The sequence below is a fragment of the Tenrec ecaudatus genome, chromosome X, assembly GCF_050624435.1.
Source record: "Tenrec ecaudatus isolate mTenEca1 chromosome X, mTenEca1.hap1, whole genome shotgun sequence".
In the NCBI taxonomy this organism is placed as follows: Eukaryota; Metazoa; Chordata; class Mammalia; order Afrosoricida; family Tenrecidae; genus Tenrec; species Tenrec ecaudatus.
This window is the reverse complement of record NC_134548.1, coordinates 124594216-124610451: the sequence shown is the minus strand read 5'-3', so window position 1 is coordinate 124610451 and position 16236 is coordinate 124594216. Positions and strand designations below refer to the sequence as shown.

General features: G+C 37.0%; 1 protein-coding gene and 1 non-coding gene across 2 annotated transcripts in view; one reads left to right on the top strand and one right to left on the bottom strand.

The window, feature by feature from the left end:
- IL1RAPL2 (interleukin 1 receptor accessory protein like 2) overlaps positions 1–16236 on the top strand; it is a 719072-nt gene that overhangs the window by 347581 nt on the left and 355255 nt on the right. Inside the window, exon 4 of the mRNA XM_075538447.1 lies at positions 4250–4324. Coding sequence (XP_075394562.1) covers positions 4250–4324 — 75 coding nt within the window. The remainder of the gene's footprint in view (positions 1–4249; positions 4325–16236) is intronic.
- Positions 13501–13630, bottom strand: LOC142435384 (small nucleolar RNA SNORA44). The gene has a single exon (XR_012781447.1). It is a non-coding gene; the product is annotated as a small nucleolar RNA SNORA44 (small nucleolar RNA).

Genomic DNA, 16236 nt, shown 5'->3' with positions numbered 1-16236 from the left:
AATACCACAAGAAGGCACCAACTCTCTTTGTGGGCTCTTGAGGAAGGTCCTCATCCCCTTTCAACATCTGGGAGCCTCTTGCTGCTGGGCAATCTCCAGATAGCTTGGCTTTCCTTTGGGTGTAGGAGCTGCTTTGTGCCGGAACCCTGTGTACAAAGCACTAGCTTTGCACCCAATTCTTCTTTCTGGTAATAATGGCATTCCTCTTCTCTGCGTGCTTCTCGCTCATTGTATTTTTTATAAGATAAAAGGGAATGCAGAGGACATGCCACTGAAATTCTCTTCACAGCAAAAAAGAGTATTGAATTCTTCCCTGATCTTACAAATGATTGCACATCGATCAGATCAAATCATGGGTTAGGGTTACATCACTGCATCATGCCATATGAAATCATGTCTGAATTGCCACATCATGAGAATCATGGCCAAGTCAAATGGACAGCTATTTGGGGAGGATACAATTCAATCTCTGACAACAATATATATATGCTATGCAAAATTCAGAATTTATTAAAGATATATGAAGGTAAGACAAAAATATTTTACTATGGTTCTAGTTCATAATGCATGATTTTATTCCAAATGGAAATATCTTTAAACATGCCTTTGTGACCATTGGATCATTGCAGACATATTCCCTCAGTAATATAATTGCATTAGTATCATTAGAATGTTTCATTTTCTTTAAATCTAATAAAAGCAATGACTTCTAGCAGATAGTGTCTTGCTATCAAGGAAAATAATAGTATGTGGTGTCTTAGCGGCTTGTCTTTGACCAAGCAACCATCTAAGTGAGATGTCAGCTAGGTCCACATGGAAGAAACACATCAGCCTGTATGATCCAAGGATTGATTATTGTGAATAATAAAATCCAAATGCAGAGCAAGGAACAGTATTAGAGCTTAAATTCTGCAGAAGTCACAGATGACAGTGAGAGAAAGCCCCAAGCCTGTTTTAAACGTTCCCCCAGAGGGAGGAAGCCTCTGGGGATCCCCGTGGACTAAAGACCGAAGAGGAGAAAGACCTTGCATTTCAGGAGATATCACTGTAGTTGTAGCTAGGTTCAAACGGGATGCTTTGACCTTTGATCGCCTTTTTGGCATATACTTGTTCCAGTTTTTGATATTGTCTGCTTTCTTTTCTGTGGAGGGTTTTCTGTTTTTTTCTGTCATTGTCAGGTTGCTTGTTTTTATTTGGATTCTATATGTTTTTCTGTATATGAAATCCAAGCTAGGCAAATGTATTGAGATGGCAACTGGATTAATGGTTTCCTTTGGGCACGGTGGCAGAGGTTGGTGGGACATGGGAAGCTAATGAGAATGAGTAGAAGAAGAAATGCCTTAGTCTTTATTGTGGTGATGAGTGCACAACTCTTTTGAATATGACTGAGCTCTTGAAATGTGTAAAGTGTGAATTGTATGCCAATAAAAATGTTAAAACAACAAAAGTGGATTCCCAAAGATTTATGTGGGTCAGTTAAATTCAAGGCACAGTGGCTAACTCAGTAAGGTATGGAGACTTTCAGGGAACTCCAAAGAGTAATCCTGATAGAATTTCTCAAAGAACACAAGGAACTTATTAAGAAGGAATTTGAAGAAAATTTAAAACTGCATTGGTGACTCTAAAAGCCAGGAAGTGGAATTAAGGATTTTATTTATTTTTTTGCAATCACAACAATGTTCATTCTTTAAAAGTAGCAAGGACTGTGCTATGACATTCTTGTTGCTAAACCTTACCCCATCTACAGCCTCGATCTTGGCCCTACATACTCCCCCCACCTACACCTCACTCAAAGAATATTTTTAAAGGATGTCAAAATTGCCATTTGACATAGTATAGGTTCATATCTTTTAGGAAAAGGTTAAAGAGATGGAAACACCCCGTCCTAAGTGTATAGGTCAAGAGCAGGGATGGGAGTCTTTTTTTTCTGCTAAAACCCGTTTGGATCTTTATAATATCATTTGCAGCCAAGCCTTTAATGAATTGTCCCTAATGTGATGGATAGAACTGCTTCTCGTTTATGAGGTGTGTGCTGATAGCTGGTACTGATGATTTTGTGGGCATAATGGCTGGACTTTCCCTGCCTCTGACCTACAGAGCAGCTATGTTGAGAAACAAATACTCCACATGTTTATATTTTTGTTTAATAAAGGTTTCTATAATTTTGTAGAGCCATGGCTTTTCTTATCATCCTATACAAATTACAATGGGCTATTGCTCTGTTTGCCCATCCTATTGTTCTGCCAAATCATCATTCACCCCAGGCAAGCTATCGAAAATAAGGTGTTGGAAAACAGAAAACAATTAATTAAGTGCAGTGTTCTCATTTTTGGAAGTCAGTCAGCTATCTGGAAGATGAGGCAAAACTCTTGCTGATGTGAACTTTTGACTCCTTTATTTCCTTCCTACTTGGAGAATCTCACCAAAGTTTAACATTTCCCTCACCTGTCCTGTGATTAACTTGTTTTCGCTTTCTCTTTTAAATATCCTCTCAAATATGAGCTCAGACTCTCTCATGCCAGCAGGAATTCTTTGATCAGTTAACAATGATTTAATGATTATTCTAAGATGCCCTGTTTTAGGTTCTGCTTCCTGCAGCTGAAAATATGTACAACACAATTTTATTTGATAGATAATTTTCCAACTGGAAAGTTGGAACAAGACATGAATACAGAAAAAATAAAACAGAAATTCAAGGAAAAATATTAGTTCACTATAAGGACTTATCACTAAGGAATTATGTGTTTGCCCCATGTTTCTTTCTTCCCAGACTTCACCCTGGTCTGAATCCTCATCCCATCAGTGCAGCAGTATTATCTCACCCTTGTAGCTGACTTTGTTCATTTCTAGCCAATCATCCTCAGACAGGACTTCCCTTGAGTCATTTGATTTTCCTAATACTCTACAGTAACTATTCAGTCTATCATATGATATTCAAATTCCTCCTTATGATTTTCACAACCCACAGAATTAACCTTCAGTAATCTATAGTCCAGTTTCATGTCTAACTACTATGTATACACAGAGCCCCATTCCCTCCATGTCAATCGTGCATGTGGGGTTAATTGAAGGGCAGAGGGATAAATGGCTCAGTGAGCCTCGCCTTTTGAGTTCTCAGGTCTCTTGATTTGTGATGGTCAGATCAGGATGCAGCTGCCTTAGCCAGTTCCCTGCTTTAGCTGACAAGGCTCACTCACCTGCAAGACATCCCTGATGAGAAGCCACATGGACCTATCCCAATGCAACCCTGGGTGCATGAGCAGCCATGTGGAGACTCCTGCCAGTGTTGAGATGCTTACACATTTACTGGCTCGGCTTTCCTCCTGCTCTCAGCATCATTGCGTGTGTTTTGTGAGATGGAGGAAGACTTTGTTGATTGGTGTTGGACATATGGGTTAATGTTGGACTTGTGGGCTTCGGCAGCACTGGGTTGGGATGCTTTCTGAATATAAAACTCTCTCTTATATACATATGCGTTTCAATGGATTTGTTTCTCTTGTTAACCCAGACTAATACACTACATCACCAAACCATCCTTTATTTCCAAACCATTCTTTTAATCAGATTATGCTTCCTAAATCCTATCTCTGTGCCTTAGTTTACATTGCTATTTTGTCCTGAAATTCTTCTTTGTTCTCAGTCTTTTCACATCTCTATCCTTCAAAAGATGAGAAAGACATTTCTTTCAAAAAGTTTCCCCTCATAGCTTTATAGCTGAGCTATTAATCATTCTTCACTAGATTGACTGGGTGCCCAAATGACACTCAATTGGGTTCTTTTTATTAACAAGTTATTTTAAAATTTTGGATGAGAGTTTGAGGAGATATTCATAGGCTTAGAAAATGCATTCCACAAGACTTGTCTACTAGCACAATATTTCATTAAGATTATTTAGAGCTACTAATGAGTAGCTATGAAAATTTATGTTTCTCTGGTTATACTTTTGTAATCTATCTTTCTTTACACTCACAAGCTTTTTATAAAAACCATTCAAAAACATTCCATTTGTTTGATCTTGTTGGAAAATGTAGCTGTCAAAGTGGCCTATTTACAGTGAATCAATGGTGCTCTAAATGGGCTGGGAAATGGATATTGTATGGATAAAGTAATAACCCAAATAGGAACACTGTCTAATAAATGTTTACACACCATCAAGTCTACAGATATTAAATATCACACACGACAGAATCTTTCTTACCCTGTAATTTATCTCAATTTTTTCATTACCTTCTTTCATTTTCTCTTCTAGCTTTACTCACAGACAAGCCTCCCAAACCGTTGTTCCCCATGGAGAATCAGCCAAGTGTTATAGATGTCCAGCTGGGTAAGTCCCCTTCTGGGAATCATCATTCCTAAGCTTGCTCTCTGTTAACAAATGAATGAAAGTGTATGAATCAGGAAAGGTTTATTGCCACTGCTATTACATGCGAATCACTTTGTGTCTGCTCATTTATAACCCTGGAATTCGACGCAATAGCAGTTTAAGGAAATGAGTTTGCATTGCATCAAGAAATGGCAACACTAATTGGTTACACTGCGTATTACATGTGCAGGATGACAGGGCTTCTTAACTCTGTGATGGATAGGTTCACAGGTATCTTGCATTGATGATTGGCACAGAAAACTTTTCATGCATGTCAGCTAAAAAAATTTTTTTGGGTGGGGGGAAGTGTTAACTCCTAGAGACCTAGCATTTCTTAAAATAAAAGACAGCCCTTCAGTATAGCCTTTAAAATGATTTAATATTATTTCCAATAACACAATCCAGGGCTATTTAAAAATTGTTTTTAGGTTGGAATCCTGAATATTTAGGAATCATATGGTGTTGGAAAAAGTAACAAGTTGATTTATCAGTGCTACTGTCTTTTAAAGACAGGAATAAGGACACAAAGAGGGACACAAGATGTTGAACTTCTTTTTTGAGTCCCCTTACCATAAAGCTTTATATTTTAAGATCTGTAAGCTTGAAACTCAGAAGCTTGCAAGGACCTCTTTCCAACGGTGGCCTTTAATCTACACCATTTCCTTTAGCAGCTGTGAACTCTCATCTACCTTGGATTTCATCCCAGCGTTCTAAGAGAACCACAGAAGAACTGAGTAAATATGCTGGAAATATTTCAGGCCTATTTTGGATGTATGATTTATTGAATCCTGTGACCATTAGTAGTACCTACCTATTATACAGCCAGGGAAGATGAATTGTCCCCAATATTTCAATCACTTTGGAATTTTTTTTTCAACTTCTGATCTTTCCAGTCCAATTTAGAGTGTTAGCGGCTTATTTCTACATTGAAACATGAGAGAAAATTACATTACTAAGAGCTTATTTATTCTTATGAAGTGAAATGTAGCACATCCTAGTTTTAAAAATAAAGCCTAACAGTGTAAGTATCAAAGCTGTTTCAGCATTTTAAGACAACAACAGCAACAAATAAACTAGTGGGAAGAGAAAGTAACAAACATACGGTTGAGAGTGGCTGAGGGAGCAGACGTAGAGAGTCCTTAAAATGTTTACACTCTTGCCGTTCTACCCTACACTCCAGATTATTTGGAGACGAGGTTACATTTTGTTACAGCAAAAATAGTTGTGCTTTCAATGAGTTTAACTAACATCTAGCCATGGCTAGGTGTTTATCCTTGGATAAAAATACTTCAAGATTATTCTGTTGTTCCAGCGGTGTGTACTACGCAGTGTTTCTTTCTGTTGTACACAGGGTCACAATGCTTCAGAACCCACTGAACAGTACCTAACAACACAATAATCCTATGAAATCATAATGTGATCTTGTATCATTACTTTGCATAGAAATCCGAGGAATAGCTTTTATATGGAAATATGTTTATGGCGTATAAAACAAGATTCACTCATGTATTTCAAATAAAGAATGAGCTAATTTTGTACCACTGGCCTCTGGGAGGGGGATACCCTTCCATGATACTCTGCCATGAGGTAAACGCCAACAGAAGAGTTTGAGAAATGCTGCTCTTATATAAGGAGAGAGGCCCTTACAGAGATTGCATTTCATTCAGGGTCACTGAGCACCAAACTTGTATGTGCTGTTCAGGACTTCTGTAAGATACTTTGTTTGAGAGAAATTTTTAAAGTTCATGGAAAAATTGAATTGAGAGATAATGGAAAACATCCCAACCCACCATTCACTCTGAATAATTACTTAAATCATTCACTTCCAGTTTACATTTGATGGAAGTATAAATTCTTGTAACACATGTTTTCAGTCTGTAACACAATTTGAAACCACATTATCTCAGAAAGTTGAATGCCTGCCTAATTTTCATCCCAGGAAGGCTCTTTTACTGAGATGTTAAAACATCCACATAATTTGGAGGAGGAAAAACAAAGTCAGTCAAACCAGATCTTTTGCATTTCAATTAGCACCTGACTGCTGGTTAACTTTTACTGGCTTTAACGGTTTCTAACATGTTATTTCTTCATAAGTAAAAATCATTGTGGAACGCGTTTGCACACCTCAGTTGTAAAGTGGCATAAGGAGCACCATGTTAGAGACCCCTGGTGTCCCTGGGAAACCTACAGCCAGAGATGTTGGCTTTGAAAGCCTCAGGTGTAAAGAGGTTGAGACGATAACTGAGGCTATTGGATGCTCCAATACATGACCATAAACCTTCTGTTGCTAAATTTTAGTAAGCACATTCAGCTGTTGAGATCCACGAACCTGAACTTTCAAAAATGACACCAGTGTCATCCACATAGCTGAGCCCTTTTCCAAGCTTGGATTTCCCACATCCTAACACCTAACATTTGAGGCCACATTGTGGTAGATTAAAGTTGGCCATAGAGTTGCTGGATGGTTTTTTTTTCTACTGAAAGTGATTTCTCATTTCCCTCCTTTTGAATCTAGGTTAACTTCAGGTACAAGAGAAATGACATTTGGACATTTCTGACACTTTGTAGTAGTTACATATTGGGCTGCGATCTGCATGGTTGGCAATTCAAAACCACCAGTAATTCCATTGGATAAAGGCTGGACTTCCTACTCCATAAACAGTTATAGTCTCAGAAAGCCACAGGGATCTCTGTGAATTAGCAATGGCTCTATGTCAGTGAGTTTGGAGTTTGGTTTTTGGTCAAAAGATACCTTGTTCTCCTGAACTGTTCGCTCTAGGGGAGCCAACCGCAATATGAGGAGCCCATATACCCTTGCTGTGAGCAGCTCAAAATGCTTTAGAAGCCTTAGAAAGCAACGCACAAATTAGGGAGAGGCCAAGACACTAAAAAAGTGAAGAATCCACCTTGGGAGTGATTTCTTCCAGCTTCAGCTGCCCTGGCTTACGCCAGAGATTGGAAAGAAACCACCAGGAAAAGATTTTCCAAATTACTGACCCAAGAAATCATACGCAAAATAAACTGTCATTTGTCACCAAGTTAGAAGTATTTAGCTAAGCAACAAGAGTTAACCAGAACAAACATCAATTATATTTTCTCTTGAGCATTTGCAATTCACTTTTTCCTATGGTCAAGAACCCCATGGAGTCATTTTATGCAAAATGAGAAATGTGAGAAACGTTTGAGTATCAGTTTCAAGATAGTTTTGGAAAACGTGGTCTGGAACAATTCGTTATATGTTTGTTTGAGGGTTGCATTCACGTTCCAGTTCTGAACATTTTCACTAGAAATAAACACTCTTCAGGGCACAGAGTTGCCATCAGCACAGATATTTTGTTGTTTCTCTAGAGAAAAATAAACATCTTGACTTTCTCTCTCCCGCAGTGTAATCCATTAGTCATCCACAAGGTTCTAGAAATTTACATACATTTTTGCTGACATAGTGATGACAGTTGTGTTCTTGCTAAATTGTGTTCACATTGTAATGCTGAAAGAAGATTAATCTTAACCAAATAACCATATATTTGAGATGATGCACATTCCTAGCAAAGTAATCTGGAAACTATTGATTTCACAAAGCAGGCCTATGCAGCTGAAGCTGCTTGTGGTAAAGTATGAAACATAAAAAAGGAGTGTACAAAGTACACACACACACGTGCACGCGCCATAAACACACAATTTTAGACCTAGTAACTTCCATTTGCTTTACTTTTCTGAGGATAAATTTAGCTTTAAATTGGGGAAATATAGCCTTACATACAAGAGAGAATTATTTTCTTAGCAGTTGAAAAGGAATACAGGCTTAATATATTTCCAAGAAAAATAATACTGCATTACAGTTAATTAATATATTACATCTTTAATACCAATGGTAAAATATGATAGCAACATGTGCCAAACTTGAAATGCCTTGATGTCAGATCAGGTCTATTCTGTACACTGCTTTTTAATAGGGCCCAAATGCATGGTTTACAAAATTAATTTCATTCCTAGAAACATTGAAAAGGCTATGAGTATTTGGGATGCAAAGATCTTAGATATGACATCATGTTTTAATTAAAGATGGCGTAGAAATATTTCCTGCTCTTCTCATTGATGAAGATAAATTTCTTCTTTGGAATGTCCTAAAACTTAAAATAACCAAGTCAGTATTGGTCATAAAACAAGTATAAGTGGCAGGCCAGGTAGGGAATGATCAAGGGTAAGGTTACGTAAAGAAGAGGTATAGCTGTAACCCAGATGGGGACGGAACATGGTAGTGGGGCAGGAGGAAAGTCAAGGGAGATGGAGGAAAGAGCTAGGAGGCAAAGGGCATTTATAGAGGTCTAGACAAAGACATGTACATGCAAATATATATATGAGGATGGGGAAATAGATCTATGTGTCTATATTTATAGGTTTAGTATTAAGGTGGCGGAAGGACCTTGGGCCTCTACTTAAGCACTCCCTCAATGCACGAGTACTTTCTTTTATTAAATTGGCATTCTATGATGCTCCCCCTCCCGACACAACCGCTGAAGCCAAAGCGGGTGAACAAGTAAATGTGGTGAAGAAAGCTGATGGTGCCCGGCTATCAAAAGAGATAGAGTCTGGGGTCATAAAGGCTTGAAGATAAACAAGCGGCCATCTAGCTCAGAAGCAACAAAGCCCACATGGAAGAACACACCAACCTGTGTGATCACGTGGTCCCAAAGGGATCAGTTATCAGGCATCAAAGAACAAAAAATCATATCATTGGCGGCACACCTCCATGATATGATCGCTGAAGACAAACGGGTGCATAAGCAAATGTGGCGAAGAAAGCTGATGGTGCCCAGCTATCGAAAGAGATAGTGTCTGGGGTCTTAAGGGCTTGAAGTTGAACAAGCGACCATCTAGCTCAGAAGCAACAAAGCCCAGTTGGAAGAAGCACACCAACCTGTGTGATTACGAGGTGCCAAAGGGATCAGTTATAAGGCATCATCCAAAAAAAAATACCATAGTGAATGAAAGAGAGAGTGGAGACCCAAAGCCCATTTGTCGGCCACTGGAGATCCCCTCACAGAGGGGTTTAGGGGAGGAGATGAGTCAGTCAGATTGCGATGTAGTACTGATGAAGGATACAGCTTTCCCCCACATCCTGGATGCTTCTTCCCCGCCAACTACCATGATCTGAATTCTACCTTGCAAGACTGGATAGAGCAGAGGTTGTACACTGGTGCATATAGGAGCTGGTGGCACAGGGAATCCAGGGTGGATGATACCTTCAGGACCAGAGGTGTGAGGGGAGATACTGAGAGAGTAGAGGGTGAGTGGGTTGGAAAGGAGGAACCGATTACAAGGATCTACATGTGACCTCCTCCCTGGGGGATGGACAACAGAGAAGGAGGTGAAGGGAGACACTGGATAGGGCAAGATATGACAAAATAATAATCTAAAATTATCAAGGGCTCATGAGGGAATGGGGAGTGGGGAGGGGGGGGAAAAGAAGACCTGATACAAAAGGCTTGGGTGGAGAGCAAATACTTTGAAAATGATTAGGGCAAAGAATGTACAGATGTGCTTTATACAATTGATGTATGTATATGTATGGACTGTGATAAGAGTTGAATGAGCTCCTTATAAAATGCATTTTTTAAAGTAATGTATGAAGAGTATAATCAAAGGCACTAAATTATACATGTAATAGTTGTTGAATTGGGGAATTTTTTGTTGCGTATATCTTGCCAAATCAAACATGTAATGGTATGACTAACAATGAATGCAAAGAAGAAGAAAAAACCAACAACCACTATAAACGCTTGGTACTTTTCTTCTGTGTTTTTGTCCTGAATTCAACAATAAATAAGAAGGCCTGAAATCTGAAGGGACATCAAACAAACAAACACCCCAGGTCAGTGAAACAGTCCACCCTAATTGGATTATTTCAGTTTTCTCAAAATTGTCAAATAGCTTATCTCTAGCAAATTCTGATCTGAAATATAAAATTATTTTTTCTTTCCTATTCTCTATAAATTTATTTAACTTGTATAGGTTATTTAAATTCATATTTCATGACTGTGTTACATTCTACTTGCTCAAAGTTTCTCTATGCGAATAAGGAGTGTTAATTTTCTTTATTTTTTTTCTTTTAAAATGTCACGTTTATTCATTTTTCCCCCAAAATATATGTACATTTAAAAAGGAAGATTTACAATAGGAAAGATTGCCTTACATGCAACACAAATTCCAATGAACTCATGATGGATCACACATACTTGTGGTTGTAGTTCAAGCCGATCTTCTCAAGACCATCTCCCAGTGACAGTGTAGGCTGTAAAAGGGATCCCAGAAGACGATGCAAGTGGAATGAACATGAAACAAACATTTTCCACCTCTGGCAGCAAGGAGTGTTAATTTTCATCAGAAATAGATTTCTACAGCATATCGCTTCCTACTGAAAATTATATTAGTCTTATGAGACCACTGAAAAATATTGGAAAGACAATAAAGCAAAATACATTTAATGCAATACTCAGGACTAGAAGGCCAAAAAAAGGAAATAAAAAGGGAACCCAAATTAGGAAATTATAATTGCAATTACATTTATTTTTTAACTCGGTTTACCTAAAAATCTTTATCGAATTCTTTTGTAACTTCTAAGGGATATAAAGGTGAATGAAATTTAGATTTGGGGACTTAAGAGTTATCAGGCTAGCAAAGAAATCAGATATGAAAGAAAAATTAAAATGTAATGTGGTAGCTGTCAAGACAGATGGGAAAAGGTGACCTTTTATTGTGGTAGGGACTCTTAGATTAGTAGTTCTGTATTATGGTGTATACAGTGACATATTTTTATAACCTAACCCAAAATACATGATTTATTTTAGAGTCATTAAAAATTGCCAACAACATGGTATTTTTTTCAAATTTTAGCTTGCTCACCATTTGCTTCAACATAAAAACACTAAAAATGAAAATTCATGATACCCTGAATTTTTCAGTTATAAAAAAGATTCATCTCCTTCTCAAGCTGACAAAGAGCACAAGGCCAAAGCATGTCAACACCCTAAATGTATTGTCAATACAAAGAGCAATAATGATTTAATTAGTGAGAGTAATGACTTAATGTATGCATCCTATGTAGCCTGCTGGGCCCATTCCAAAACTGTAAATCTTGATGGGAGCAAATTACCATTTCTTTCTTCAATGGACTAGCTGCTGAGTTCAGACTGCATACCTTTAAGTTAGCAGCTAAATACTTAACCACTGCGTCACCAGGGCTTCTATTATGGTGGTAGCATGGAATCTCATTGTATTTTTGTTTCATTCTCCCTTCCCTTTTAGCTTAAATAACTCTGAAAACCTTTGTATGATCTTGAACAATGGAGGACTTTGGTGAGGAAGGAGGGTATCTTGAGCTCATTCAGCTTTGTTGGCACTCAGTTTTTGGAGTCCGGTCATGGCTGCTTACCTTCACCCTTGTAGAGGTTCTAGTGCTAGTGAATTGGTTCCAAGAGATCTAGTGATGCACGATAACGTGCACGAGGTTAGCATGGGCTACTCTAAACCACAAACTATTATATTGCCCAGATTGTTCAATATGTACTTTATAACTTTGAAACATCTGAGCCATCTTTTCCCTAAGAATTGCCTGCAATGTTATTGCTTAAGACTGCAATTTATTTCCTTATTTTGTCTGAGTTTCTATAGTTTAATTGTATTTGTTAAAGAATGATGACTTTGTAGCTTCTAAAAATTTAGAAAAATATAAGCAGTGTTTCACTATCATGTAGTAAGTTGATTTTGAACCTTTTAGGAATAAAAAGATTTGGGGCCAGGCTCCTGTGAGAATATTGGTGTTTGGGGCATTGTTGGGGCTTATATCCTACTGAGATATTGATATAAATGTGTTATCTCATCATAGCTTGTATAGCCAGATCATGATTTCACATGTGGAACCAAAATTTATTGTGAAGTCACAATATACTAGGCACGATAATGGGTATTTGCACACAGTGTTTTATTTATTCCTAAGATCCCAGAGTAGTAGGCATAATTGAACTATCAGTTTAACAAAACCAAACCAAATCAATTGGCATTAAGTCAATTCCAACTCATGAAGCCCCCTAGGGTGGTGTAGGGGTCTACTTAGCTGTTAACCACAGATTCAGTGGTTCAAACCCACAAGCTTCTCTGTGGGAGAAAGTTGAGGCTGTCCACTCCTGTAAAGATTAAAGTCTTGGCAAGCCAAAGAAGCAGTTTTACACTGTCCTATAGGGCTGCTGTGGGTTGGAATTGACTCAATGTCAGTGACTTTGGTTTTTGTGATCCTTTGGAAGTACTTCACAAAGCCTGTCTTATAAGGTACCTTTGCGTGGATTCAAACTTCCAAATTTTCCACCAGTAGCCAAGTATTGAAATGCTTGTGTCAGCCAGGATTACAATTAGTGTAGTAGAGAGAAATTAAATAATATTTAGTGTTGTTATAGTATTCATACTAGTAGACCTGTCATTTACTGATTGTTTCCCAAGTATTATATTAAGGACTTTGTATGAAATATTTTACATAAGCACACAACAATATATTAACTAAACAGAATCATTTGCTCTAGTTTTTAACACCTTAATTAAAATATTGCTCAATATAAAACTATTTGAACTTAAGTCCTAGATTTAAATGGCTTTTAATATATTTACATAGTTGTGCAACTACCACTACAATCAAGTTTAGTGATTGTAAAACTCCCCATACTCATTAGCTAATACTATTCGGTTTTCCCAATTTCAAAGCCCACCCACTCCCAGCTCCAGGAAACCAATAAGATGTAGATTTGCCGATTCTGGAAATGTATTATAAATGTGAACACATATAATATATGGTCTTTTGTGACTTCTTATGCTTATCATAATGTCTTCAGTGGATAATGCTAGTATTTTTCCCTGTGGTCATTGCACATTTGTACTTCCTTAGAGAAATGCCTATGCCCTGTTTGTAAATTAGGAAATTGTATTCAGAGAAGTTACAGAGGAAATTGCATTCAGAGAAGTTATATAACGTACTCAAGCTAGTTATAAGTAATATGACTAAAATTGGTACTCTTCGCCCTTACCATTAAGCCCATTAATGTTAGTACTGTTGTTTACACAGTCACCTTTCTTTCTTTTTTTTAATTTTATTTTATAGGAAAGGCGAGTGGCAGCTACAGATACTTTGCTGACCTGAGCTGTCAAAGTCTCTCCACGTTGCTCTCGCATGCAGTTGGAGATCAGATGGCCACACTAGCCACAGACCTTGGGAACATGCGCACAGTCCCCTTTCTTATAAATGTTCTTTCTCTCCTTCTCATTTGACAGATTTTTTGATAGAAGGCGAATGATATATTAGGAAGCTAAAGCTTAGGAGCCCTGCTGACATAGTGGTTACGCATTGGGCTGCTCACTGCAAGGTCACCAGTTCAAAACCACCAGCTGCTCTGCAGAAGAAAGATAAGGTTTTACAGAGTTAAGCAAAGGGGGGGTTAGTTTTGGAAACCCATAGGGACAATTCAACCCTAACTTATTAGGTCATTATCAGTTGGAATTGACTCAATCACTGTGAGTTTGAGAGTTTAAAGGGTATCTACTGTGAATGGACTCATTGGTAAAATAAATAAGAGAACATTATTTTGACCTTTTACCATTTTTAGCACAGACCCAACTTTCCTTTAAAATAATAAACTGATCCAGAAGCTAAACATACTTTAAAGCTGATTGCAAACCATAGACAGCACAGGAAAGTATTCTGGAGACATGTATGTAAATGACCAGAAAGCTGCATCTACTCCAAAATTTGACCAGAGAAATCAAGAAATTCCTCCATGTCATTCAAAGATGGGAAGGATATATTAGAGGCCAAAACATAAATTATATAACTCACTACTGTTTAAATTTATTAGGAATATCTGGCATATATTCCCCAGCTGCATTTTCTGTCTCTATTGACATCAACATCATCAGCATATCAGCATCTGCAGTACTTACCAGCTCATATTCTAACCCCTTTTAATGAATGGGGTAAAGATACTTTAAAATATCCCAAAGAGGAAAAGAAGCTGTAAATTTGACTATATTGAAAGATGCAACATGAACTGGAGGTGGGTGGGTGGGGCATAATAATTCATATATTCTCCTTCCAAATAAAATATGTTATTATATATAAATAAATATAAATTTCATCTTATAAGTAAATTTTAGAGAATTGAGAGAAATGTCATCTGGTTTCAACCAGTTTTAATTGTCCTCATTCTTAAGATAGAATGGTGACTTTGTAGTATCTAAGAAATTCCCTTAATTATATCCTATATTTACATAAGCATAGTTTGGATTGTGGGAGAGCTTTTGCTTCTTTATAAATAGTCCCTTCCAAGATCATCTTTTTAACACATGGTACTGATACAACTGTTTATCGATCTACAGAAAAATGAAAGAAGATACTGAATGGCTTATACACAACTTACTCAAGGTGGATTGAAGTTTTAAATGTACAACCTAAAACCATAAAAATTATTGTTCAAAATAGAGGAAAATGTAGACACCCTAATACAGAGCACAATGCATGATCAAGTTTGCATGAAGCTGTAAAGGTAACAGAAAACAAACTAGAAGGCTGAAACTTCTTAAAAAGTGATGTTCATAAAAAAACATTTATGCATATCAAAAGACTACTAAAAAAGAAAGCCTACAGACTACGGAGGGGGAATTCAGCACTGATATATTGAATAAGGGATTAATCTCTAAGATTTAGAGAAAAGTCTAACACCTCCACAACAAAAAGACAAATGATCTAATTTTAAAATGAACACAGGACATGAACAGACACTTCAGTACAGAGAAAATTCAGGTGGCCGACATGCACATGAAGAAATGCTCGCCATCATTAGTTACTATAGAGATGCAGATAAAAACAACAGTGAGTTCTCATCTCAACCCAGAATTAATACTAACATGTAAAACAAATGCTGGTAAATGTTTGTGTGCAGACGAATTCACACACACTGCTGATAGGATTGTAAAATGATGCGACCACTGTGTGAGACAGTATGGCATTTCCTTTAAAAATTGGAAATACAAACACCATTTTATCCAACAATTCCAGTACTGGTTATCAGTCTTCTTTTATTAACTTTTAAGCGTTTTTAAAAAATATATGGAATATGAACATTTTGGTGGTATTTGTATAGCATATACTTTCTCCCATGCTATGGTTTGTATTTTTCAATCTCTTATGAGTGAACAGAAATTCTTAAATTTACCAAAATTTGATTCATCTTTCCCTTTATTGTTATGTATTTTGTGTCCTTTTTAAGAAATCTTTGCTTAATTTTCTTCTCTTTCTTTGTTTTTCTCCTTTTTTTCCATAGTATGTTACTAGTTTTCCTTTTCCTCTTCGGTTGATGATATATCTCAAAATAATTTTTGTTTTAGAGTAAAGTAAGAGTTAATATTTATTTATTTTTAGTTGATTTATAATAATTCATATTTTGTTTTGGAGTTTTAAAAATGATTTATTGTAAATTAGATAAAAATTATACAGCAGATAATCAATTTTACATTCAGAAATTCATGCACATTCTTTTACTTTTCTTTTTTTAATCATTTTATTAGAGACTCATGCAACTCTTATCACAATCCATACATACATCAATTGTGTAAAACAAATTTTTACATTCATTGCCCTCATCATTCTCAAAACATTTGCTCTCCACCTAAGCCCCTGGCATCAGCTCCTCATTTTCCCCCTCCCTCCCCATTCCCCCCTCCCTCATGAACCCTTGATAATTTATAAATTATTATTTTGTCATATCTTACACTGTCTGATGTCTCCTTTCACCCAGTTTTCTGTTGTCCATCCCCAGGGAGGAGGTTATATGTAG